The 23,882-nt window shown below is 40.8% G+C and overlaps 1 protein-coding gene across 1 annotated transcript in view; it reads right to left on the bottom strand.

Annotated features, from left to right (window-relative positions):
* The window catches only part of LOC124797682 (differentially expressed in FDCP 6 homolog), a 134,949-nt gene that overhangs the window by 76,997 nt on the left and 34,070 nt on the right, over positions 1-23,882 (bottom strand). The window contains exon 4 of the mRNA XM_047260804.1: positions 18,504-18,743. Coding sequence (XP_047116760.1) covers positions 18,504-18,743 — 240 coding nt within the window. The remainder of the gene's footprint in view (positions 1-18,503; positions 18,744-23,882) is intronic.

The raw sequence follows: 23,882 nt of genomic DNA, 5'->3' as shown, positions 1-23,882 counted from the left end.
ATCTCCCGCGTCTGGGCGGGCATGCGCGAGCCGCCAAGATAAAAGAATTGAACTATAGTTACAGTATGTGATATAGCTCCATACAGTGATGTAAAACAGTCCTCCAAAATAGTGTGTTCCATTAACGATTTAACAATTCAAAATTTTAGGGAAAGCTTGCAACAGTTAGACTGGGATGAGGTGTACAGGGAACATGATGCCAATTTAAAATTTAACCTTTTTCACGATACCTTTGTGAGTACATTTGAAAACAGTTTCCCTAAAAAAACAGTGAAATATAATTGTAAGAAACTATGTAAAAAGCCATAGCTTACTAAAGGGATAAAGATAGCTTGTAAACAGAAAAAAGGAAATGTATCTTATAGCTAGGAGTAGTAATGATCCCGAAATAGTGAAACATTATAAAAACTATCGCACTGTATTAAGAAAAGTTATTAAAAAGTCCAGAAGTATGTGCATAAAGTCTGAGATTAGCACATCTGATAATAAAATTAAAACAACTGCGAATATTGTGAAAAGGGAAACAGGGCAACCGAGAGCACAGGAAGACTTTATTTCTATCAAACACAATGAAAAGTTTGTTAACAAGAAATCAGAAGTAGAAAGCATTTTTAATAATCATTTTTAAATGTTGTAGAGAAAATAGGGTCCAGCTATTCATTAGAAAATGCAAGGCATTATCTATGCTGTTTGATAAAATTGAAATCCAACCCACCTCTCCTACTGAAATTAGGAAAATAATAAATTCACTCAAAAGTAAATGCTCACATGGAACTGATGGCATTTCGAACAGAGTACTAAAAGCTTTTTCCCAACAAGTAAGCAGGGGTCTCAGCCCCAAATGTAACAGGGCATTTTTCCAGATAGACTGAAATACGCTATTGTTAAACCATTGCATAAAAAAGGGGATAGATCTGATGCTAACAACTTCTGCCCAATCTCACTTCCGACAGCTTTATCGAAAATTCTTGAAAAAGTAATGTATTCAGAAGTAGCATCACATATTTGTAAAAATGAAGTACTAACAAAATGTCAGTTTGGTTTTGAGAAAAGCTTTTCAACAGAAAATGCTATGTATGCTTTCACTGATGAAATACTAAACTCATTGAATAACCAAACATCACCCATTGGGATATTTTGTGATCTCTCAAAGGCTTTGCGTGAATCATGAAATTCTTCTAGATAAGCTTAAGTATTGTGGTATGAGTGGGACAGTGCACAAATGGTTTAGTTCATACTTATCTGGAAGAATAAAGAAGGTTGAAGTTAACAGTACAGACAGTCTGCAACAACCAGCAGAGTCCTCTAACTGGGGAGGTACCAAGAAAGGTGTCCCACAGGGTTCAGTACTGGGTCCCTTATTGTTCTTAATATATATTAACGACTTGCCACTCTATATTCATGAAGATGCAAAGCTAGTTCTTTTTGCTGATGATACAAGTACGAGGTGTTATCCAAAATTTTTGGGACTGGTGCTGCCATCTGTTGAAAACCTTACCTTTCGGACTAATGGTCATCATCACCCTCAAAGTAGTTCCCATCCGCACGTACACACTGGTCCCAGCACTTCTGCCACTGGTCAAACGTTTTCTGGAAGGCCTGTTCTTTGAGGGTGTTTATCACTGCCAGTGATTCTTCTCGAATCCTCCCTAGAGTGTCAAACCGACGGCCTTTCAACTTGAGTTTCAGTTTTGGGAATAGTGCAAAGTTGCAAGGTGTCAAATCTGGCAAGTACAGTGGATGGGGTACAACCGCCATGTTGTTTTTTGCCAAAAAGGTCCTGGTGAGCAAGGACGTGTGACAGGGAATGTAGTTGTGATGCAGCAGCCAGTTCCCTCGACACCAAAGTTCGGGCTATCATCGCCACGGATTTTCACGGAGCCGTCTCAAAAGTCACAGTAGTATGCAGAATTCACTGTTTGGTCGGGTGGGACAAATTCTTTGTGCACAATTCTCTTGGTATCAAAGAAAACAATGATCATACTCTTCACTTTGCTTCTCACCTGTCTCGCTTTTTTGGGTCTTGGAGAGCTTGGGCTCTTCCACTGGGACGATTGTTGCTTTGTCTCTGGCTCATAACCATAAATCCAGCTCTCATCGCCAGTGATAACCCATGAGAAGAAGGTCGGATCATCAGATGCAGTCTGACGACGGTCTGTGCACACTTCAACACGCTGTGTCTTCTGTTCGGTATTCAACATCCTTGGCACAAATTTTGCGGCAACACGATGCACGCCCAATTCATCAGTCAACATTTGTCGTCAAGTGCCATAACCAATACCTACTTCATTCGCAAGGTCTCGAATGGTTTGACGTCGATCCATACAAACCGATGTTGAAGTTTGGCAACAATGTCTGGCGTTGGGCGGCTAACGGGCCTTCCAGTGTGAGCATCATCTTCAATGTGTGTACGGCCGGCCCTGAACTGGGCATGCCACTCAAAACACATGCTCTGTCCCCCAAACACTTGATGAATCATTGCAAGGATCTCCATAGCACTTTTCCTGATATTCACACAGAATTTGATACACACACACACTGGTCTGTTCACGGATCCATCGTAAAATCGCCACACACCAAACACAAAGTATTACAGAAATCACTGTTGACACTCAACACGTCCTCCCAGCTGAATGCCACTCCGCACACTGACTCATCAGATATGCAACTCTCACCACCTAGCGGTGCAAAGATCTACTATTCCTACTTTCCAGATGGCAGCACCAGTCCCAAAAATTTTGGACTCCACCTCATATAGTAAACACACCCAAGAAGCAAGAATCAGCTGAGGAAATTGCAAATAATGTCTTTCAGAAAATTATTAAGTGGTTCTTTGCAAATGGACTCTCACTAAATTTTGAGAAAACACAGTTTATACAATTCTGTACAGTAAATGGCGTAACACCATTGATAATTATAGACTGTGAATGGAAGTCTGTTGCTAAGGCAGAATACTCAAAATTTCTGGGTGTGTGCACTGATGAGAAATTGAATTGGAAGGAACACATAGAGGATCTGCTGAAACAGTTAGGTTCAGCTACTTATGCTATTAGCGTTATTGCAAATTTTGGTGATGAACATATCAGTAAATTAGCCAACTATGCCTATTTTCATTCCCTGTCTTCATATGGCATCATATTTTGGGGAAATTTGTCATTAAGAGAGAAAGTATTCATTGCACAAAAGCGTATAATCAGAATAATAGCTGAAGGCCACCCAAGATCACATTGCAGACATTTATTGAAGGAACTCAGGATATTCACAGTACCTTCACAATACATATACATTCACTTATGAAATTTGTCATTAATAACCCATCCCAATTCAAAAATAACAGCAAAGTGCATAGCTACAATACTTGAAGAAAGGATGATATTCACAATTATGGATTAAATCTCACTTTGGCACACAAAGGGGTGAATTATGCTGCCACAAAAAATCTTTGGTCATTTCCCAAATAGTATTAAAAGTCTGACAGATAGTCAACCAACATTTAAAAGCAAATTAAAAGAATTTCTAACTACAGAGGGATCACACTGCTTACTCTGTGATTCAAAACCGTCTCTAACATACTGTACTCCTTACAATAATACTGAGGGAAACGGGACCATATCAATGCGGATTTATCAAAAGTAAGTCAACTATCAACCAGATATTTATCCTCAGACAAATTCTGGCAAAAGCAAAGGTATACAGGATCGAAAGGTGTCATCTTTTTATTGATTTTAAAGCAATGTATGATAGTAAACACACAGAGCAACTATATCAAGTTCTAGGTGATTTGGGTATTCCAAGAAAAACTGATAAGGGTAGCAAGGTTGACAATGAGAGAAACACAAGGTTGCATAAAAACTGGAGGAATGTTGTCCAGTACTTTGGAGATTAAAAACTGGATAAGAAAAGGTGATGCTCTGGCATGCCTCCTATTCAACTCCACATTGGAGAAGGTGATATCTTTAATAGGGGAACGATCTTTCATAAATCTGTGTAGATTCTGCCCTTTGCGGATGACATCCACACGGTAGGAAGAACTCTGATGGCAATGGAAGGGATTCACTACACTTCAACAGGCCAGCAGGAACACACGATTAAATATCTTGCTCCTGGGAAAGCACACAGGGAGAACATGTCAGTTGAAATAACAATGGGTAGTTATACCTCTGAAAGAGTATCATTTCAGGTACCTGCGTTTGAATGTAACCAGCCTAAATAATACCTCATATGAAATAAAACAGAGACTAACTGCAGCTTATTTTGCCTTAACAAAGCTTCTATCCTCACAGCTCTTGACTAGGGCCACAAAACTAACCATTTATAAAACTCTGATCAGACCAGTGCTTATATACACCTCTGAAAGCAAAGGATGCAAATCACTGGATGCATTCGAGAGAAGAATACTCAGGAAAATAATCGGTCCAAATTGCAAAAGGAAAGATGGAGGAGTAGATACAACCATGAGTTGTAAGCCATCTACAGAGACCAGCCTGTTAGAAGTATTGTGACTTCATCTGTGTTCCGGCGTAACAACAAGAACGGAAGAGCAGGGAGGGCTGTGAGATGATTTCAGCCGATAGTACGCTGAGGAACCCCTCTCTAAGATGACACCAAGACAGGAGCGGCCTCTACGCAAATATAAGAGCCCGTGCCACCTAGCCACAGGCAGTGGAAGACGAGCTGTCATACTAAAGCTACAGCAGTGACTTCTGAACGATGTTGTTTTGCTTGCAATGAAATTTTATATATCGAAGGACAATGATTATTTGCATGTCGCCATTTGCTTATGACACACCTTTTTGAATACACATAGTTAAGTATTGCCAATTTAACTTACTGTAATAAATTCCATTAATACGTTTTGCTTGAAATGTTGTCTAGTGATCCGAGAAAACTGCTTCTTAGGAACGCTGTATTAGACAATTTGGCAGAACACAATAATCTAGGCTAAGGTGGGTTGTACACTTGGTACAGATGAATGATACAGAAATAACAGAAAACATTTTACAAGGAAAGCCAGGTAGACAGACAGAACATGGTCGATCAAAAACTAGATGGAAGCATGGAGTGATAGAAGACCTTCAGAAGGAACTGGAAAATGCTAGAAAGCCACCAGGATGAATGGAAGGAGATAGTTGAAGAGGTGAAGACTCATCAGGAGTTGTAGAGCCGAAGAAGAAGAAGAAGAAGAAGAAGAGGTTGGCCTCTAAAGAGTCGGCCCATGACTGAGCAAAAAGGAATTTGACATGGAGCAGCAAATCGCCCGTGCGGGTGTCGTGGAGAATGGGGGCTAGTGGCTGCTCCTTCAGCCACAGCCCAGAAAACATACGTGGCTGGGAACCAAAAGGAAATCATCAACTGAACAAGGAGCGTGATCCCGATAAGCGAGAAGATCATGGATGGCCGAGGCCAAAGGGCGGAGGGAAAAACGACAGGCCATACCCTGAAGGCCACTCATCGAGCCTGTACACAACAAAACTCAAATGAGGAAGAACCACTAAGTAAAGCGGACAGCCTGGTGCTTGGGCATCAGTTTCACAGTAAACAACCAGCATATTGCAGGAAAGAGATAGTATTCCATGTCCCTAGAAGGTGTGAAGGCATATACTGCGTGGTCAGCAGATTTAGAGCCACTGATGTAAAAGTAATAGGATACCGAAACTATCATAAGAGCGGGATGAACAAACACAGGAATACCGTAGGAGGGAGGGAGGCTTTCAGACATGAGAAGAGATCTATCCAAATCTGTGGCCGAGGAACTAACCAAGAGGGTGGTGAGGTGCAGAGTGTGTGTGTGTGTGTGTGTGTGTGTGTGTGTGTGTGTGTGTGTGTGTGTGTGTGTGTGTGTGTGTGTAGGGGGGGGGGGGGGCTAAGGCAGAATGTGGATAACAGGACAAAGAGGGAAGGTGGAAATCATAGTGGAGAGAAGTGAGGTGGAGCCCAACCTGTAAACCTACCTGAGGGCAGGCAGTGAGTAGGTGATGTACTGAAGCCATGAAAAGAACAGAACAACAGAATATGTGGAGTGAGCAGGGAAACAGCAGACTGCGGTGGCATAGGAAATCAGGAGCTGGGACTACCAAACTGAAAGTGGAAGGATCCCTGTGTCAACCAGAAGACTATCAACATGACTAGTGCAACATTGGCAAAAGGGATATCGTGACGGTAGACCGGATCAAAGAGGAACAGAGTGGAAGGGACAGCACAGCCATAAGCTTGACAATGATAGCTAGACAGTACAGAATTGATGCCTGATAAAGGTAGATAAGAGTCTAATGATCCACGCCCCACGAGATGTGGACAAGGAAGCAATGGACACTGAGTTTACAGAAACAGCCCATCTTCAGAAGGCAGATATGGGACAACCAAGTAAGCTTGTTCTCAAGAAGAAGCTCCAAGAAACAAAACTGATCGACCATGGTCAGGTGCTGGGCATCAAGGTAGAGCTCTAGATCAGGACGGACCATAGTAAAGCAACAGAAATGCATCTCTAGTGATTTATGGAGGGAGAACTGAAAAGCATATCAGAGTGTCCACACAGACGTGCACCAGATGGCACTCTGGTGCTGTCCCTCTGCAGAGGTCACTGAGTAGGAGCTAGTCGAAAACAGAAATCATTCACATATAGATCAGAAGTGACCAACGGTCCGATGCAGGCCACGAGTCCACGGAGGAAAAGAAGGACACTTAATAACGAAACCCAATGAAACTCCATTCTCTTTGGTTGGCGAAGAGCTGAGAACAGTGCCAATCGAATCTCTGAATGACCAGTGTGACAAGAACTGGTGAACAAAAATCAGGAGGGCACCCCAGAGAACCCACTCACACAGTGTAAGTAAGATGACATGGCACCAAACTGTGTTATAGACCTTACGAAGATTGAAGAAAACTACAACAAGATGGTGGCACTGAAAGACAGCTTGCCGAACATGCACTTTTCAACTGAAGCAGATGATTAATCGGAGACTGCCCCTCCCGAAACCTCCACTGATTAGGAGAAGAAAGGTCCACAGGTTAGGTACCAAACAGAGTCAAAGAGCCAGCGTCCATTCAAATAACTTACAGGTAATTTTGATCAGACCAATCGGTTGGTAACTACTGAGGGGCGACAGATCCTTATCTGGATTAAGGACAGCAACCACAATACTGTTCCTCCGCTGAGAGGTGAAAGCACACTGTAGCTGAATATCATTAAACACCTGGAAGAAATATTGTCGTCGTGAAGGACTGAACCTTCGAAGCAATTGGTTATGGATGAAACTGGGGCCAGGGGCTGAATGTAGGAAGAGGATAGGGCCAGAAGAAGATCCCATACAGTAAAATGTTCATTGTAGGATTCCACTTGACAAGGGGTAAACCGTAAGTGGGAAGTTTCTGAACACTGTTACCAAGTGAGAGAGTCGGTTGGACAGAAGACTAAAGCTGGCGCCAACATGTAACGACAACTGTACATATAATAATTTTTTTCTTTATGAATTTAGATAAATTAATGTAAGCAATGTTTTGAACTTCTTTTTCGGTTCGTATCGTTATGTTAAAGAGACTGTGAGCAACTTTTGAAATGAATATTATTGTTTATGTTAGATTTCCAGCAATGTGATAATCAAAAGGGAAGTGTATTTAATGTTAAAACTATTGTAAGATGTGAAAATTGTAATTTATACACTTGGGCCATACGTAGGTAATGCAGTAGGATATGTGTAGTAGAAAACCTGTGGTGAATACCCTACCTGTAGGGGAGCGGGAAAAGGTGGAGGCAGGCGAGGCGGGAAAACACACACTGGGCGCGGTTCGGCACAACAGGCTCAGTATTACAGTCGGAGGCGAGCAACGGTCGGAGTTGGGAATCGGTCAGAGGAACACGTACTGTACCGAGGAGGCCACCCAGGAAAAGTGGATTCCATTGAGCCTCGGATGAACCGATTCCGATGACTACTTGGCATGGCTATATTCTGAGACACAAAATTGGAAAGATTACGACGCTAAGAAGATGGAAAGTGCCGACGTAGTGTGAGCCTTAGCCGTGTTTGCATGTGTGCTGTGCTGCCCGCCATCCGCCGCACCGACTTGTACAGGTCAAACATTTATTTCATCTTTAGAAGTGTATCTGTGTGGACCAGTGTCGAAACTGTTTCTAACTGTTCAATAATAACGTGACTTTTACCAGAATTGCCTTAGCCATTACTTATCCTAATCACTGACCTAGACAGGGTCCTTACCTCGTATTGTGCAACCCGAGTATCCTGAACTGAAAGTTTAATGTTAGTGTTAACGAAAATTATCAGCAGATTAATCTATGCAATAAAGAAGTCTAAAGTTCTGCGTGTTATTGCAAATGTTGGTAAAGAACAAAAGTATGACTAAATTGGAAGAGAGTTTTTTTTTTAATTGAGTTAGCGATGCTATTTTATTAATTTGAGACAGAAATAATGACAGTTAAATTATTCAGAAGGAAGACAAAAGAGTAGTTATCCATTGATTGATAATTTTGAATGTTAATTTGCCTTCAGTACTTAATAGTTTCAGTTTAACGACCATAACAGTTTCAGGCCCCCCCCCCCCCCCCCCCCTTCTCTTGTCCATTCTTTCAAACCTTGAAGTGTACTGATCAGATTTGACTAGTAAAGCTAAATCTTATATTAATCCTAAGTATATTAGTGTTTTTCCATCATTAATAGTAACATTGTGTGTGTACTTTCAAGATTGTCGATGCTAGGGCAACTTTCAAGATTGTCGATGCTAGGGCAATCTATGCCCGATTTCAGTCTGATAAATATACAAAATGCAGTTCGTAGTAATCATTGCTGTGTGGTGTTGTGTAAACTTAGCTCGTCCAAATTAGTACAAAAAGAGAAAACTTTGGTTCAGTGGATTTTTCTGGTTCCAAACTTTGTCATATAACGCATCATTACTACATGTTACTATGCTTGTACATGCACCCACTTGTACAAGGAAAAACTCATTCATTGCCTAAGTAGGCTGGCGACCGAATTATTAATTATAGGTAGCATCTACTGTGTGTACTTCTTGTCCATGCGAAAGAGTGATTATAGTTTACTTTTGCTTGATGCATCACTGTAGTTATTGACTGAATACAAGTCCGATCTTGCTTCTATTAGGTACACGCGGTCAACTTATGTACTAAAATCCTTGTTTATAAGGTGAAGCCCGTGAACTTATTACAGTACAGGCTTTATAGAGCTAACGTACGTCCGAGAGAGGGAGGTAGCGTTACAAGTGGCGACCGTGACAGGACATCCAGTTGTTGTCGGTTACAAATTAATGTAAATACCGAACAGTGGATGTTCAGTGGCACGAATAGCAATAAAAGTCAGTAAAATAAACTGCAGTGTGAGTCAAGTATAATAGTGTGGTGTAGTTGGCATTTAGTATGGACAGAAACGTGGACGGGGTAGATGCGCCAAGCGAAATGGAGAATGCGGCTGGCAGTAGCCGGAGTTTACGCGGCCAGATAACAGACGGCGTTAGCGGAAGACAATTGGCGTACATACAATACCATGAACACGTCAACGAACAGATTGAAATGCCGAGATCGTCTCGAACACAGCAAGGGACAAAACAGGAAGTAGAGGGTGACTTTGTAGATGATAGTGGGTACGTGAACGAATCCACTGACATATTTGATTCACCACAGATAAAGAAAGAACCGAAAGAAACTTCTGAAGTAGAATCGGAACACACGGATTCCGTAGAACAAAACAGTGTAAAAATTTTAAGTATGAACAATTTATTTGAACAATTAACCAAACAAATTGCAGGACAGAGTGAGCAGCTCAAAACATAGAATGAACAGCTCAAAACACACATTGACGAGCAACTCAAAACACAGGTGGATCAAATTAAAGCACAGGTCGAAGGACAGGGAATTAAAATTAGTAAACGAATAGAACAGGTAGAACAAAAAGTGGGTAATTTAAGTTCTGTGGTAAATACACTGAATCTTGAAATTGATACCATTAACAAAAATATGGATACTATGCAGGAGGAAATTGGAAACACAAATAGTAGATTCGATGTTGAAATTCTCAACATCCAAGAGAAAGTAGAACCTCTGGTTGAAACTAAAGTAGGCGAAAAAGTTTTCGGTCTTAAAACTGAGATCGTAAACGAATGTCAACACGGGATATCACAATTGGAAAAGGTAGTTTTAGACACTGAAAGGGATTTAGGTAAAAAAGTAACCGGATGTGTTCAAAACTGTGAACAAAATACTACGAAAATTCAAGGCAGAATTTTCGATCTGGAAAGCAAAATTAAAGATAGGCCTGGTGTTGTCTGTAATGGCACACCAATTACGAAGCTGTTAGAAGGCGAGGAACGCTTCGATCCAGCCAAGAAACATAACGGGTGGCTTCCGTTAGATTTTATCAAAAATTGCGAGAGAGTATTTCCTAAGCACTTGTCTGATCAGGAAAAGATAAATGTAGTAATTAGCGCCTTAGCAGGTGACGCTAAGCGCTGGGGAATAAATTTAAATACCGAACGAATGACGTTCGAAGAATTTAGGCAGAGATTTACGGAAGAATATTGGTCTGAACAAAAGCAGGACCATTTATGGCGGGAGTTCATCATGGCCAAACAGCATGATAACAGGGGCAGGAATTCTTTGAAAGATTTCTGCGAGTATTGGTACCGGAAATTGACGCATTTAAGAGGCAGAAGATCAGATTCAGAAATTATCTGGGAGTTATATAAAAAGCTCCCAGAAGATTCAAAGAGGTATGTAGGAAACAATCATCGCAGCTTCCAAGCATTTCTCGAAAGAGTCGAAGACGAAGATCATTGGCGCGAAAGTCGTGCCAATTATCAAAATTTTGGTAACCGTAATAACTGACACAATGACGAACGAAATGACGGCGATGGATTTCGCGTCAATGTAATACAGAGAGGAAGAGGCAGAGGAAATTATCCAGGTCGCGGTCGAGAGTATACCGCGCAAAATAATAACGACGCGGGAAACTAATTTCCGCGAACGATGCGGGCCAAACGGAAGCAGACAATACATACCGGCCCAGATTTAAGAAAAGATACCGGACCGACCGTAATGTTATGAGACAGGCTAGGGACGGGCATGGAACGCCGCGGCGTGTTGTGGCGAAACAAGCGTCAGGTGCGAGCCAGAATGAATCATCGCTGCCGCACAGAGCGCTACATGTTAACAGGCGAGTGGAGCATCAGAGGGCAACGGCCCAGCCTAGCAGAACATCTGTTCGGAAAGAAGCTGCCAGCAATACGGCAGCAGTAGGTACGAACATAGCCGTCAGAGCTAATGAAAATTTTACGAGTGATAATTCCGTGGCAAAGGAAACAATAAATGAAACTGTGAATACACAGAGAGGTGCGGTTAGCAGTGTTTGCAATGAAATAGAAGGCGAGGATGAATTAGCAGAAGTAACTGATTGGCGTGTGCAGATCGATGATCTGTACAAGGGCCTAAAGCAAGGTGAGTGGGAGGATTTTAAGGAGGAGGATGAGGCGAAGAAATTAGTTGGTGGAAAGAGAGATAGTAGGGACGTCCATAAAGTGACGTGGCCCAAATTTGAAGAGGGGAGAATAAATAGCGCCGCGCAAAGTACGCGTGCTGCCGATAGGAGGAAGGTTAATGGTAGGAAGGATTTGGAGGATGAAATCCTCAGCATTGACGAAGAAATAACTTCTGCTAACAGTCCACCAATAGTACAAGCTGCTACCGAGAGGCACCGTGGAGAAGGGGTAGATGATTACCTGAAGGTAATCAAAGTCCACGAGGATTACACTGAATATGAAGTCACAGTAGATGTAAATAAAGCTGATGAAGAGGCCGTTTTGCCAAAAGAGGAGATGGATTTAAAATCCAAGCCTGACGACAATACAGAGGAAGAACTTAGTGCCTGTCTCAGAAAAGCTTTTATGTTAGAACCTGAAAGCGATCCGGAATGGTCGGATTCCGACGATAGTTCAGATGATGAAAGATACGCAAATACAGACGAAAATGAATGTACTAACTCTCCCTATTGCGCAAAAGTAACGTACTTAAGTGAATCTGATGTTGAGGAAGAGAGTAGTGATGACTCTAGTGAAGATGAATTTTCAGGTGTACAGGAAAATGAATATACTTTTACTGAAAGAGGGTATGAGAAAATCAGTGAAAATAATAGGGATGCAGTTAGTTACGATAATGTATCTAATGATGAAGAAACTTTAAAACAAAATCCAGACGTTGAAACAGAACAAAGAAAGAAAGAACCACCTGACGACTCAAGTGTTTATTTTGCGAAGAGTTCAAGTAAGCAAAGACTTTGAACTCCAGAGGCCTAAAAAAGCCACCAGACTTAAGTGACTGTTTGATGAACCATAAAAGACTGCCTTGTTAATAAAGAGACTGCGGGCAGGGTGCTGTATTTGTATATATTATTATTATTATTATTATTATTATTATGCATGACTTTATTATTACTGTAACTCAGTGTTATCTGAAAGTGAATTATTGTTTTGTTGAAATAGAGCCTGTGGCATATTTATATCGGATTTTGAGAATGTCATGAACACTCTACATCATGAAACTACAGGATTTCCACCGGAAGAAATTTTGTTAGGCAGAAGTAGTAAAAGTTTAATTGAAGAAAAACTAGAGTTTCCACCTTGTACAAGTTTGGGATTGGATCAAAAGAAAGAATTGGTGATAAAAAGGGCAAAGCAAAAAGCTGAATCTAGATCTAAAAGACACAATAAAAATTTAAAAGTTTCAAAATTTAAAATTGGAGATTATGTTCTTTTAAAAACCCACAAAAAGTCTAGTGAACTAAACCATGACATTTCAAAATTTAAATATATTTATAATGGACCATATATAATACAGAATATTCCACACGATAATGCTAACTACCTGATCTACCCAAAATCCAAAAGACCTTTAGGTGTAAGAAATATTGTGGACCTGAAACTGTATGTTCCTAGGAACGAGTAATTGTGCTGTATCTTTTGCTGAACCCAAGTTATTCTAAATGTAACTAATCTTTGTAAATATCTGTATACCCTTGAAAGTGTGCTAATGTAGTTATGTGAGTTTCAGATTACCAATTGTACTGTAACTGTAAAAATGTATGGAGAAAAGGACTGAAAAGAAAGGAAAAATGCTATCAGCCGGATAAAAGATGGGACTGTCAAAAATGAAAATGGGCAGTGTATGAACCATAATATGAAGGACTGCCAAATACCAATGAGGCAGATAAATAGTCGATGGAAAATGGTAAATGTGATCCAGGAGATATAGCAATATGAAGTGAAAAGGACTGCCAAATCCGCATAATAGGCAGCAAATATGTGTAGTTAATTTTCTGAATATATGTGTGTGTGTGTTTTGTTTAGTAAGTAAGGAAATGGACTGCTATTCAAAGCAAGCAGCGACAAATTATCTTATAGTGTATACAAAATATGCAATTGTTTTTGTAGTTAAATGTTTGTATTCCAGAATTTTAAATTATTTCTTTGAGAAATTTAGAAAAAATGATTAAATTGCTATTTTAGTAATATTATGATGGGAAGTTGGACTGTGCAAAAGGTACTTGAGTAAATGACAAGTAATAATTCTTGAGGTGTTAAAAAAGTGTAAACCTATATACAGTGAGTAAAAGGAAATATGTAGTGTAAATCTTTTTGGACATTTAAGTAAAGATTCAGAACCACTGTATAATTGTAAGATTTAGTGTTCCCATAAAATTTGGACTTAGGAAAATTTTCTGGAAACAGGGGCATGTGTAACGACAACTGTACATATAATAATTTTTTTCTTTATGAATTTAGATAAATTAATGTAAGCAATGTTTTGAACTTCTTTTTCGGTTCGTATCGTTATGTTAAAGAGACTGTGAGCAACTTTTGAAATGAATATTATTATTTATGTTAGATTTCCAGCAATGTGATAATCAAAAGGGAAGTGTATTTAATGTTAAAACTATTGTAAGATGTGAAAATTGTAATTTATACACTTGGGCCATACGTAGGTAATGCAGTAGGATATGTGTAGTAGAAAACCTGTGGTGAATACCCTACCTGTAGGGGAGCAGGAAAAGGTGGAGGCAGGCAAGGCGGGAAAACGCACACTGGGTGCGGTTCGGCACAACAGGCTCAGTATTACAGTCGGAGGCGAGCAACGGTCGGAGTTGGGAATCGGTCAGAGGAACACGTACTGTACCGAGGAGGCTACCCAGGAAAAGTGGATTCCATTGAGCCTCGGATGAACCGATTCCGATGACTACTTGGCATGGCTATATTCTGAGACACAAAATTGGAAAGATTACGACGCTAAGAAGATGGAAAGTGCCGACGTAGTGTGAGCCTTAGCCGTGCTTGCATGTGTGCTGTGCTGTCCGCTATCTCGCTGCCCGCCATCCGCCGCACCGACTTGTACAGGTCAAACATTTATTTCATCTTTAGAAGTGTATCTGTGTGGACCAGTGTCGAAACTGTTTCTAACTGTTTAATAATAATGTGACTTTTACCAGAATTGCCTTAGCCATTACTTATCCTAATCACTGACCTAGACAGGGTCCTTACCTCGTATTGTGCAACCCAAGTATCCTGAACTGAAAGTTTAATGTTAGTGTTAACGAAAATTATCAGCAGATTAATCTATGCAATAAAGGAGTCTAAAGTTCTGCGTGTTATTGCAAATGTTGGTAAAGAACAAAAGTATGACTAAATTGGAAGAGAGTTTTTTTTTTTAATTGAGTTAGCGATGCTATTTTATTAATTTGAGACAGAAATAATGACAGTTAAATTATTCAGAAGTAAGACAGAAGAGTAGTTATCCATAGATTGATAATTTTGAATGTTAATTTGCCTTCAGTACTTAATAGTTACAGTTTAATGACCATAACAGTTTCAGGCCCCCCCCCCCCCCCTTTCTCTTGTCCATTCTTTCAAACCTTGAAGTGTACTGATCAGATTTGACTAGTAAAGCTAAATCTTATATTAATCCTAAGTATATTAGTGTTTTTCCATCATTAATAGTAACATTGTGTGTGTACTTTCAAGATTGTCGATGCTAGGGCAATCTATGCCCGATTTCAGTCTGATAAATATACAAAATGCAGTTCGTAGTAATCATTGCTGTGTGGTGTTGTGTAAACTTAGCTCGTCCAAATTAGTACAAAAAGAGAAAACTTTGGTTCAGTGGATTTTTCTGGTTCCAAACTTTGTCATATAACGCATCATTACTACATGTTACTATGCTTGTACATGCACCCACTTGTACAAGGAAAAACTCATTCATTGCCTAAGTAGGCTGGCGACCGAATTATTAATTATAGGTAGCATCTACTGTGTGTACTTCTTGTCCATGCGAAAAAGTGATTATAGTTTACTTTTGCTTGATGCATCACTGTAGTTATTGACTGAGTACAAGTCCGATCTTGCTTCTATTAGGTACACGCGGTCAACTTATGTACTAAAATCCTTGTTTATAAGGTGAAGCCCGTGAACTTATTACAGTACAGGCTTTATAGAGCTAACGTACGTCCGAGAGAGGGAGGTAGCGTTACAAACACCGTCACAAAATGTGTCGCAAGGTTTTCTGCAAGAACCGACAGACCTGTAAAAAGGCCACCTACGAGAGCAAAGCCCAGCATGGGAGACAACTGTTGGCAATGGAGGGTGCAGAGTGTAGCCCACATCAGTGACAAAGGTACAGAAGAACCTAGGGAGGAAACAAAGCATTTTACAACACACCCACTTGCTCTGTTTGAACAAGTAGTGGGCTTCGATACTTAAATGTTTAAAGATAATAAGACTGGTAGAGGATGCGTGCCTCTTCAGATACTGCAAAGCTCGACAGCAATAACAGAGGGTGACGGCAATGGTCATCGTTGACCGTGTGTCCGGTTGACAACGAATGTGGACCGTCGAGCAGAAGACAGCAATGCCAGGGGCACGAATAATCATATCGGACATATCACGAACGACTGCATCGACACAATCTGACAAAGAGGGGATAAACACGACCTGGGAGGTATATAGGGGCCAGTGTGATAAAAAGCCCAGTGGGGTAACTCGGCCATTGGGAGGTCGGAAGGGAACAAGAGACTCGATGGGAAATGATCACTATTGCAGAAGTCACTGTGCAGCAGCAGCAGCGTAATGGCAAGGGAAGGAGAGGGAAAGTGAGCAAAAGATCAATGTCAGAAAAAGTGCCATTAAGCTGCACCACAACAGGTAGGGGAACCACCATTCAGAATGCACACGTTGCGGTCTACGAAGCAGCTTATACGAGACGAAAAAGCACTGCCCCACACGGGGTGATGGGCATTAAAATACCAAAGGAGGAGGAAGGGAAGGACAGTTGCTGAAGGAGGGCAGTTAGGGCAGCAGGTGTGCGAGGCCTGCCAGGAGAGATACAGAGATTGCAAACTGTGACAGCAGAGTGCAAGTGGACCCAAAATGCAACTGCTTCCAATGTGATACAAAAATCTATCCACATACTAATAATGTCTGTACAGGCCATCGTGAAAAAAACTCTACCCAAAGCCCTCTAAGGACTGAACCAGTTCTGACAAAGCACGGAACCCACAGAGGGTCAGCAAGTGAGCATCAGTAAAATGAGATTCCTGGGGAATAGCACAAGCTGCGAACTAAAAGGAAATAAGGGACCACAACTGCGGAAGGTGACAGTAGTAGTAGTAGTAGTAGTAGTGGCAGCAGCAGCAGTAGCAGTATTAGTAGTAGTAGTTAGTATGGAACAGGAATTCAAATGAGCGGTGAACAGGCCGAAGCTGGTCATGCCGTGGGATCACCATCCTTTACGGACAAGGACAGGACAGGACGACATCCAACAAGAGGTCAGACTCAGGTTGCGAGAGGGGACTGTTTCGTGTTGTTCTCTTTTGTAGGCTTTAGAGAGAGAGAGAGAGAGAGAGAGAGAGAGAGAGAGAGAGAGAGAGAGAGAGAGCAGGCTATAGAGAGATCTGGAACAGAGAGAGAGTGTGATCTAAAGCACACGAATTGAGAGTTCTTCAGTCATCTTGTGGCAGCATGCCTCTTGTCTAGGATTAACTATGGGAGAGGGGTCCCGGCAAAGACTGGGATAAGGAGGAGGGGGAAAGGACGTAACAGAAGTAAAGTTGGATGTCACAGACACAGGGTGAATACTGTCATTTTTTGACGAGCCTCTGTGTAAGATAAACGATCGAGGGACTTTTGCTCCTCTGTCTTCTTTTCCTTTTTATACAAAGGGTAATCCAGCAAGCGAGGAGAGTGGTGGTCATGACAATTAACGCACATGGTCGGTGGGACAAAGGGGATCCCCTCGTGGATTGGGTGTTAACATTCACCACAGAGGGTCTCCTGTACAGCAGGAAGATGTGCCAGAAACACAAACACCAAAAACACTTCGTGGATAGGACAACGTACAGCTTCGTGTCACCCCAATAAACTGTAGCCGTGACCATCTCTGGCAGGAAAATGCCAAAACAAAGATACTGGTATCAACGTGATTGTTCTTATGGCTTTTCTGAACATGTTGAAGAAAACTGACACCCACCGTTCCACATCGATTCAGAGTTCCTCGTCAGTTAGAAGGGTGAGGTCCCTATAAAAAATGACCCCCTAGACCACAAAGAGTGGCGATGAGTAACGGAGACTGGGATGTTGCCAAAGTGGTCACAGGCACAAAGGGCCACATACTGGGCAGCAGAAGCAATTTTGATCAACAGCACCCCTGACTGCATCTTACTCAGAGAGTCCACTTTGATAATCCTGCCTTTGATAGTTTCCACGAAAAATAAAAGCTTGGTGATGGGAAAGTGTCCCTATCATTCCTGGTACAGATAAAGTACATGGGAGAGCGAGGGCAAGTGGCGATAATGGTTTCACCCCGAGCCAGCAAGTCTGATCCTCCTTCCAGGGGAGGGGGGTAGACGGCGGGGGGGGGGGGGGGGGGACACGAGGGGGCGGGGACACGAGGAGGGGGCAGTAGTCAGGGAAGGGAAGGGAAGGCCGCAGGGACATAAGAAGCACCATTTAAAGAACCATTCCCTACAAAAGAGATGGCTGCAAAGAACAGCCAATTGTTTTGGAGCTTAATGTGTTTCACACACAAAACGTACACCCTGACACCAGCCACTCTGATCAGGTGTTCTTCACGAGTGCATCACCCAGCTACAGCAAGGGATGTCTGGCACAGTGGCCACTGCCAGCAGTCTGAATGCCCCAGAATGACAAGCAGCCACTCCAGAGCATACATGGGAGGTGGCAGCTAAGGCATCAGAAGTGTGATCTCTATGTTGTACTGCACATAAGATTTGTTAAGATACAAGAGCAAACAAATGTTCATTTTAATTTCTTTTCTTGCTGAAACCTGTACATAGGCCATGAAGTCTCAATTTATTTTCATTATTCTGAACACACAGCTTACATTGGTTTCATTACTTGCCTAATAGAAAATTCATTAAAGATGTAAGCTTTATTATATGTTATATTTCACTACACTAATTATTAATAAAACAGAATACAACCTTTTTCAGAACATCATAGAGGAATGTTTGGTACATTTCATGCACTGCTTCTTCCACTCCTGCTTGATCTGTTTTTCCAGCACCACTGTACTTTGTTTCCATAATAGCAAGGAATGTTGGGAACCTAAACGAACCAATCACAGCAGCCAGGGACTCAAAATCAGAAGCATCCCACTGTAAGCCCAAAGAAGTAACAAACTGTGATGCAACACTGGCACATTCTGACGTATGTAGGAGAACCTGAGGAAAAAATCATTTTTTTCTGTATTACATATGTCATGTGAAATCTTTGTTTATTTACAACAATGTACAATTATACCACATAGCAATGAACTTCAAAGAATATGCCATTATATGCAAAGTCTTGAGACAACATTAATAATCAAAGAATCTACACTGCACATAGAAAATAATGGACAGTTTACTGTCCACATTATTAACCCTCCCAATCACGCAACCATGTCAATAATGTTTGCTGTTTAAGCATGTGCAACATCCAGAATGAGTGATAACTTGGCAGCTTAAGTTTACTCAGAGGCAGATGCTGTGGGAGCTGAAGGCTGTGTACATACACTGTCCTCATGCAATCGCACATACGTAGTGTTTCTGTGTTTTCTGTTGTCTCTGAGCTGATGCAAGTCTCAGTTGGGGTAAGTGCTGGCTTAAGTCTGTCAATACATATGGTGACAGAAGAAACACTGATGTCAACATCAAAATTTCCTATCATGGCATGCCAGTACTGTGTATGGACCACTGTATGGTGCTCCGAGAGGTTTTTGAATGGCACAGTGTTGGACAAAACTCTGTTTTCAGTAATCACCTTCACAGAAAACAAGTCGTTGCTGGAAACTGTGTTCTTTTGAAATAGCCACTCTGAGTTTGTTGTTCTGCTAGCTTAAAGACTGTGCAATGTCTGATGCTTCAATGATTTTATTCAACATGCTTAGATGATTTTACTCAACACATCTGTCCATATATTATTTCAGTCACTATTGCATACAGATCTTTTCTGGACACAGTGTAGCCATCTAGTTGCAGAACAGAGAGAATGTCAGTCTTATTGTCTGTGGTATGGCATCACAGATCTGAACAATGTGTTTAACTGGTGACAGAGGCACTCTGCAAGACGGTTAGTAGAAAGGTGGTATTATGCGCACAGTCCAAATTCAGTTCATACGGAGCAGCTTTTGAGGTGCATTAAAGAAGTATGTACAGCTACATCTATGTGACTACTCTACAGTTCACACTTTTCTGTTTCACAGAGAGCTCACAGAACCACTATCAGACCACTTTTCAACTGTTCTGCTCTTGAACACCGTGGGGGAGAAATTTGCAAATTTATTTTATCACTGTGGTCATTTCTCTCTATGCAGTTGGGAATCAACTAAATATTTTTCAGTTAGGAGGAGAATGTTGGTTATTGAAATGTCATAAAAACATACCACTGCAATGAAATACACCTTTGTTCTAATGACTGCCATCTTGCCATCCCAACTCACTTATCATATCCATGACACTCTCTTCCCCATTTAGTATTTATTTAGTTTCCTTCATCCCTCCCTCCCCCCCCCCCCCCCTTTACCCACTTCATGTTATCCTACTATTTTTCTTTTCCTACTCTTCAATTATAGTCCGTCACGTCAAATATTTGCCTTCCTTTACCATCTGAATAATTTCTTTCACCTCATCACACATTCTCTTCATCTGCAGAACTAATTGGTATCATGTATACGCAAAGAATAAAAATAATCATAAACTTGCGGGAAATCTTTTGTCTGAAAACTGTATAGGAATTAATTAACACCTAAGAGGACAGCAATATTTTAATGTAATAGCCTGACATAATTTGAACTTTTGAATGTCAGTAACACAATTTTAGAAGTCTTTAAAGTCGTACAGAAGCATTCAGGAAACAATCATAAGAAGCCTAAATTATTAAATTCCAGTTTTAAAATGGACTGTCACACATTAAAGAAAAATATGAGGTGGAGAAATCAAAACAACCTAATAGACAGATACGAGCAAACAAAAATGAATTACATGCCAGCATAACATCTGTCAATGGCCTGTCAAGACATCACAACTGTTGTATTATTTTAAAAAAATAAAAATAAAAAAAAACCACCACCATCAGTAAATTTGGATGCTAAATGTATTTCATTCGCTACAAGTGTTCTATATATTTGTGCAAAATAAAATTGGCAAAAAAAGTGAAGCACACAGAAGGACAAAGAAATCAAAAATTAAACTTCACAGACTGAGAGGGTAGGTGATGTTATTTCAGTGATTCCAAATTCGAGTCAAGTTTACAAAGGACTTGGGAGTATCAGCCCACTTTTCAATACAACACTGTTCGACCTCCGCCCTGGATGCACGCACTGATTGTGGTGGATAGGGTATTGTAAAGCTGTTGTGTCCTATTATGTGGCGCACTGGCCCATAACTGCTGTAAGGGTTCCTCAATATCCCGGATACTGGCACTGGGACGGAATCAATGTTCGAGCCAGTGCCTCGACAAGTGTCCTCTTAGGGGCACACCTGGGGATCTCATTTGCTGTGGATGTACCTGGACATCACACAGGTAGATGAAATCTTCTCAGGCTTTCATCCGGGTAACTGCGTTGAAAATCCGTAATGTTTTGAAGAGTGTCATTCTCACCATCTTCTGGCGAAGTGCAGATGATGGGAATGACACTCATCAGAATGTCGCGGAATCTCAATGCAGCTACCCGGACGGAAGCCCGAGAAGATTTCATCAGCAGTATACACCGGGAAAGCCTACATTCACATATCACACGGGTAGTTCAAAGAGATATGTAGCTCGATGTGATTTCAGCAGTCCAGACCTCCCTGTCACGGCACCACTCCAAACGCAGCTGTTCGTGTTGCAGCGATACCAGCAGCCCAAGCGTGGGACAGTAATTCCCTAGTCTGGCTGCCACTGGTCACTGACGTATGGAGTGGGATAACACAGAAAGTTGCAGAGCATCCAGTACTCGTTCTCTGGTGCCAGGAGCAGATTTGAAGGAGTTACGATGTGCTCAGTGCATACGGCAATGCTCCCTTGTGGCGGTCGGAATCTCTGTGACGATCGTGCTGGCGATCTCATTCCCATTGCCGTCCAAAGTTGGGCCACCAACACGTCCGAATGTCCTACAAATATGGATATTGTTGCACGATTCACTGATCTGTACAAATGGAGATCCCATAATTAGGACCACCCCAAACTCCGATGAACTGATAACACTTCTCCGTCACAGTGTTCACTCAACATCTAATGCTGTTCACATCCTTTGCACACCCTACCAGACCTGGTAACAACATTAAACTCTAACACTAATTAACTCTAATTTACTCAGTGGCCATTGCACTGCCACAGAGAACTCCAACTTTAACCATTTAGACACCTGCTGATGGTGCATATGTGTACAAAGTTACACTGACATCAATCCATGTCTTCTTGGTGCTTCACTTTCTTTGTCAGGCAGTGTAAATAAAGGATGTGAAGCCAATAAGCTATTCAATTCAAAACTGCTCTACCTTCACAAAACAAATGTTTTTGCAGTCTACAATATATTACATCTTATTCAGCAACAAATAGTGATGATAAATTTATGGAGAGAGAGAGAGAGAGAGAGAGAGAGAGAGAGAGAGAGAGAGAGAGAGAGAGAGAGAGAGAGAGAGCGGGGGCGGGGGATTGTGACACAGTCCTTATCGGTTTGCACCGGGACAGTATGAACTGAGGTTTTTCCTTCTATTGCTCATCTTAAACATGGTGAGGAACAGAGGTAGCTGATAGCATGTAAATTCTTCCATTGGATGGCTGCCCCTGAAGATCTATTTTAAACCAGTGTCATCCTCTGTGTTTCCTTGTACTGCATATTCTGAACCAACATGACTACTTGTGTGCTCTGTGTTGCAATGAAGTGACCTGACATGACTACCTGCATAACAAAGTGGCATGACGTGAACATTTATACAGTGTCAGTCAACCCCAGCATAATATTCTCTCTTCCCAATTGACTATCGAGGCCAGTCCCACTGTTAATTAATCACTCAATACCACTTTTTGCTGATATTCATGCAATTCTCAGCTTTTCCAGGATGCTGCTTTTTATTTATTTATTCATGCTTTTTATTGTATTTATTCACACTTATGTTCTTTTATCCTACTTGATAAATTCGTGAATACACTATAACCTTTTTTATACAAAATTGTGTGTATTCTAAAAGACTAGTTACCTAGGTATTTTTAATATCAACTTAAAACACAAGCAGATAAAAATAATTATTAATATCAATACACAGTATATTTTATAATAATACATGAATTTCTATTTTTCAAATGTATAAAATTAATTACACAGAACTGATAAATGTAACTTCTTTGAAAAATCATCTTGGACACCTGAGAGTGTTTTGTTAGATTATTCCATGTGTGACAGTTTGGTCTTTCTCTCTGAAGTAGTCACTCATTAAAGTTTAGTGTTAAGTGTTGTTTTTAAACAGTTTATGCTGTTACTGTAACTATCAAGATATATGCATAGTCTTTGTCTCTCAAGTAATCAGTCATTAAAGTTGAGTGTTAAGAGTAGTGTTGTAATGTATTATTTTAACTATCAAAATATGTGCATATATTCTTGAGCATTATGGAAATAATTGCAAAAATCATAATAAAAAAGGAGGAACTTCAAGAAAAAAATTCAGTCACTTTGTAATCAACCTGGACCAACTTTGATGTACCTGAATGGAGTTTAGTTGCCCCTAGACACTAACACTACAAAAAAGGTAAGTTGAAATGTTCTTTTCCTGTTTTATATCACTGATAATGTTAGAATTTAATCAACATCACAATAAATGTCGTTTACACATACTGTGCAAAACTAATAACACTTTGACACAATTGACTATTATTGTGAATAACAGAAATGGCGCCTTTATAACAGGATCACCATCTTTGTCATTCATGCATAACAACTCTTAAGGAAATCCTCAGCAGTTACATAGTTCAGAAGGTTTTGTTTTGTGCATGTGGTACAAATACCACATTTGTTAGAGGTTGCAGTTATCGACCGCAGTCCGTATTAGTATTGTTGGACCCGCAAGTTGCAACCAGTGCCGCACCACGACTTGTATCAAGTTTCTGACGAGCTCTCATCCACTCTTGCTCGGGACGCCAAGTAGTAAAGTAGCATAGCCTTCAGCTGATAGGAAGCAACATCTAACAAGGCGCTTAATAACGTATGGCCTAAGTGAGACCTCAACAGCTATCTGTTTATAATTATATGTACGCAGCCAAGAAGAATCCTGTAACACCAGTTAAGTACAATATATATTATTTTTTACCAGCGACTTCCAATTTTTTTAGTCGTTGCATAT

This window comes from Schistocerca piceifrons, chromosome 1 (assembly GCF_021461385.2).
Source record: "Schistocerca piceifrons isolate TAMUIC-IGC-003096 chromosome 1, iqSchPice1.1, whole genome shotgun sequence".
In the NCBI taxonomy this organism is placed as follows: Eukaryota; Metazoa; Arthropoda; class Insecta; order Orthoptera; family Acrididae; genus Schistocerca; species Schistocerca piceifrons.
Note: the sequence above shows the minus strand (reverse complement) of the source record. Positions and strands in the feature narration are given on the sequence as shown.